Source organism: Pteropus vampyrus, unplaced genomic scaffold (genome assembly GCF_000151845.1).
Source record: "Pteropus vampyrus isolate Shadow unplaced genomic scaffold, Pvam_2.0 Scaffold145, whole genome shotgun sequence".
NCBI lineage: Eukaryota > Metazoa > Chordata > Mammalia > Chiroptera > Pteropodidae > Pteropus > Pteropus vampyrus.
Genome location: NW_011888926.1, coordinates 528,257 through 531,663, shown reverse-complemented (window position 1 = coordinate 531,663; position 3,407 = coordinate 528,257). Strand labels below are relative to the sequence as shown.

Here is a 3,407-nt window from a genome sequence, read left to right as displayed (position 1 = left end):
CCCGCCCCGCCCTGCCCCGCCCCGCCCCGCCCCGCCCCGCCGGGCTGTGCTTAGGATGGGCGTGGCCGGCCGAGGCCCCGCCCCGCGGGCGCATACCACTCTTCCGCATGACCAGGACGTCCCCGCACTCATCCTCGATGGGCAGGAAGATCTCAGGGACCACGATGAGGATCCTGCGCTTAGGGGGCGGCGAGATGTGCCACACGCACTCCGCGTTGGCCGGGTAGTCGCCGGGGTAGTTGGGGGACTCGATGTAGCCCGTGTAGTCGCCGAGCTCGCCACCGCAGTGCTGGTCTGTGGGCGCCGCGGCCCGTGGGCCTGGTCAGGCGGGGCCGGCGGGGCCCTCCACAGCCTTGGAGGCCCAGGGCGGGGCTGGCAGGTGCTCCGTCCCCCTGCTGGCCCACCTCCACCAGGCCTTCCCTGCCAGCCAGCCAGGCCCTGAGCCAGTCTTCCCTGGGAGACCCCTCCCCCGGCCCGGGCAGCGGGGCTGCCCTCAGTGCGAAAGCAGGTCCCTACTTCCTATTGGTTCTCTTAGGCCCAACCCAGTGCCGCCTTCCTACTGGGCACCCTCAGCGGCTCCGCCCAAATCCCCAGGGCTGGGCGGTGTCCTGGCCTCCTACCTGGAGCCACCGCCCCAGCAGTAACCCCTGAAGGCTGTCAGAGCCCAGTGAACCCCAGCTTTCCCTTTCTCCCCATTTCCTCATCTGTTCATTCCTTTACTCATAATCCCTGAGCGCCCGCCAGGCGCCAAGTGTGGTCGCCCTACCCACGAAGCAGGAGGGCTCAGGGACAAGCCGGCGACACAGCAAGGGAAAGAGATATGCTCCCCCTACTTTTTTCTTTTTCAGCTCAGCCGTGTCTCCTGGACGAGGCCAACTGTGACATTTTTTACCAGCTAGTTGGTTCCCAGCCGCGACCTTATGAAGGAAATCGCCGCTGTCACTCAAAGAGATTTAAATGCAAATATCGGAGTCGTACGATTTCCTCATGTATTTTCATTTAAAAATCTTCCCCTCACATCAAAATATCTGGGAAACATTTCACTTTCACTTTGTCCTTCCAGAAGCTTCCCTCGGACTTGGTTTCCCCACATTACTCATCAGAATATTTAAACCCTGTCTGTCCCAAGGAGGCCATGAGCCCAGCCAGGGACAGCCCTGGGCGGAGGGGACAGCTTCCACTCCAGGATTAGATCCCCGTCAAGGGCCTGCTGGCCCCTCCGAGCGTGACCAGGATCCCAGGAAAGAGAAAACTGGCTGGAAATTGAGTAGGGAGAAGGTAAAATACCAGAAAATATGCCCCCAAGAACTCTGACAAATGAATTAAAAATACCTAAAGATAGAATATTCTGTTAGGCCCGATGGCTTGCTAAGCGGGGGCCTGGGATGTCATCTTTCCCGGCTGTCTGACGCTGCCCACACTTCTCTGGCTAAACCGAGCTTCCTGTCGACAGAAGGAGGCCACCTGCCTTCCCCGCGCACCTCCACACGAGCGCTCGCTCAGCGTCCTGCTGCCCCTTGCCCAGGGCGTCCGGTTCGCGCCTTCACAGGCCTCCCTGACCAGGGACTCGCTCTTCCGTCCACAGACCCAGAGCCCGGAGCAGGGCCTGGCCAGCCACGGAGGCGCAGGCCACTCTGCTGTGTGACAGCAGCTGACGGAGGACTGGCACAACCACGTCATCACCCAGCGGGCCAAGCCAGGCGCACCGTGCACGCCACGGGGCCTCAGGTGGGCGTCCCACGGAGATGAGATGGAGCGAGGAGTCCCTGGGCTTCCTGTGCCCCCCACGACCTGCCCCCAGCCCCGCGGGCCTGAGGAGAACAGCACCTACTTTTGCAGTGTGTGACATTGGTGGAGCCGTCGAAGTCGGTGCTGGTGTTGCCCGGACAGGTGATGCAGTGGTTCTGGCCGAACTCGGGCTGGTAGGTGCCAGCGGGGCAGCGGACGCACCGGTGGGTGGTGGTGGTGTAGTGGTGGCCGGGGGAGCAGCGCACTGCGGGGGGAGGGGCGCACTGGTGGGAGAGGGCCCCCTGCCCTCAGGTCTCGCACACAGTTCAAGGCCCTTCCCCACCGCCCAGTGACCTCCCGCGTCCAGCCCCTGAACGGGCCGAGCCCTCTGCTCCCTAATCCTGTCGGCACTGTGCAGAGTGCACCGGGGACCTCCGGGGACCTCGGGGGGCCTCTGGGCTCTCAGGGAGCCAGCCTGAGCCCCGCTCCTGAGGCTAACATCCTGCTCACGCTACCAAGGACGCAGGTGCGTCTGGGGACATAGATGGGGAAGGACATGCCGTCAGCCAGGTGTGGAGCTCTCCAGAGGGTGGGGTGTGCGCCCTAAGGGCAACTGTGGCTGGAGTGGAGGGAGGAGGTGGTGCTGGCCGGAGGGAGGCCGGAGGCCATGGGGAGGACTAGGCTTCCTCTGGGCGAGGAGGCCCACTGGAGCCACTGCGTGTTCCTGGCTGCCGCACTGGGAGTGGGCAGTGCATGTCAAGTCAAGGCGACCTGGGAGAGGCGTGGCCTGGGTCAGGTGGCGGCAGTGGGGCTGTGGCGTTAAGAAGGTGGAGCCAGCAGAGGCTGCGGATGGGCTGGCTGTGAGGCGACAGGGTGGGAGCACTCAGAGTGGCCCCGAGGTTCCCCAGCACCAGGCAGGACAGAGGTGCCCTGCTCTGGGGGGGAGGGGCTCTGCATGGGTGGGGTCCGAGGGCTCCTTAGGTGGGGGAGCTCTCGGGGCAGGAGGGTGTGGAGTCGGGTTCAGGGGAGAGGCTGGAGGCAGAAGCTGAGGTCACCGTGCAGAGATGCCATTTGAAGTGAGCAGATGAGGATGAGTGTTTCCAGACCCAGGAGTGAGACGGGCCCGGGACGTCCAGCACTACCAGGGTGAGGGGACAGGGGAGGCTGGGCTGCGGTTTGGGCCAGTCACGGCAACCGAGAACTGACTCGGGCTCTGCTAAGCCAGGGTCCTGTGGGCTGCCTTGATGGGATCCACTCCTGGGGAGCAGTGGGGGTGACAGTCTGGATGGCTGGTGGGGGTTCAGGAGGGAATGGGGAGAGAGGAAGCGGAGTCCAGACACTCCGTACAGGGCTCACGGTCAAGGGGAGAAAATGATCAAGGGGAGAGAACGCAGCAGGAGCCGGTGGGGGGGGTGGCTAGGGAGCTGGGGCTCTCCCCCAGAAGGCGGGGCCAGAGCAGTCTGTGTGTCCTTGGGCTCATTGGGCATCGGTGGGGTGGGGAGGGGAGCTGCCCCCAAGGCTTGTCTGAGAGGGAGCAGGGTCATCAGTGCGGAGCTAGGCTGCGGTGGGGTGGGGCTGAAGGAGCGGCTGGACTGTAGCCCTGGAGGGAGGATCTCCAGTTAGGGTGACCTGTGACCTCACCCCCACTGCCCTGCTGCCTCCCCTTCCAGCCTTCCCTC

General features: G+C 64.3%; 1 protein-coding gene across 1 annotated transcript in view; it reads right to left on the bottom strand.

Annotated features, from left to right (window-relative positions):
- Positions 1-3,407, bottom strand: part of SCUBE1 (signal peptide, CUB domain and EGF like domain containing 1) — a 126,495-nt gene that overhangs the window by 4,713 nt on the left and 118,375 nt on the right. Inside the window, exons 18-19 of the mRNA XM_023535896.1 lie at positions 1,832-1,993; positions 97-294 (exon numbers count right to left, since the gene is read on the bottom strand). Coding sequence (XP_023391664.1) covers positions 97-294; positions 1,832-1,993 — 360 coding nt within the window. The remainder of the gene's footprint in view (positions 1-96; positions 295-1,831; positions 1,994-3,407) is intronic.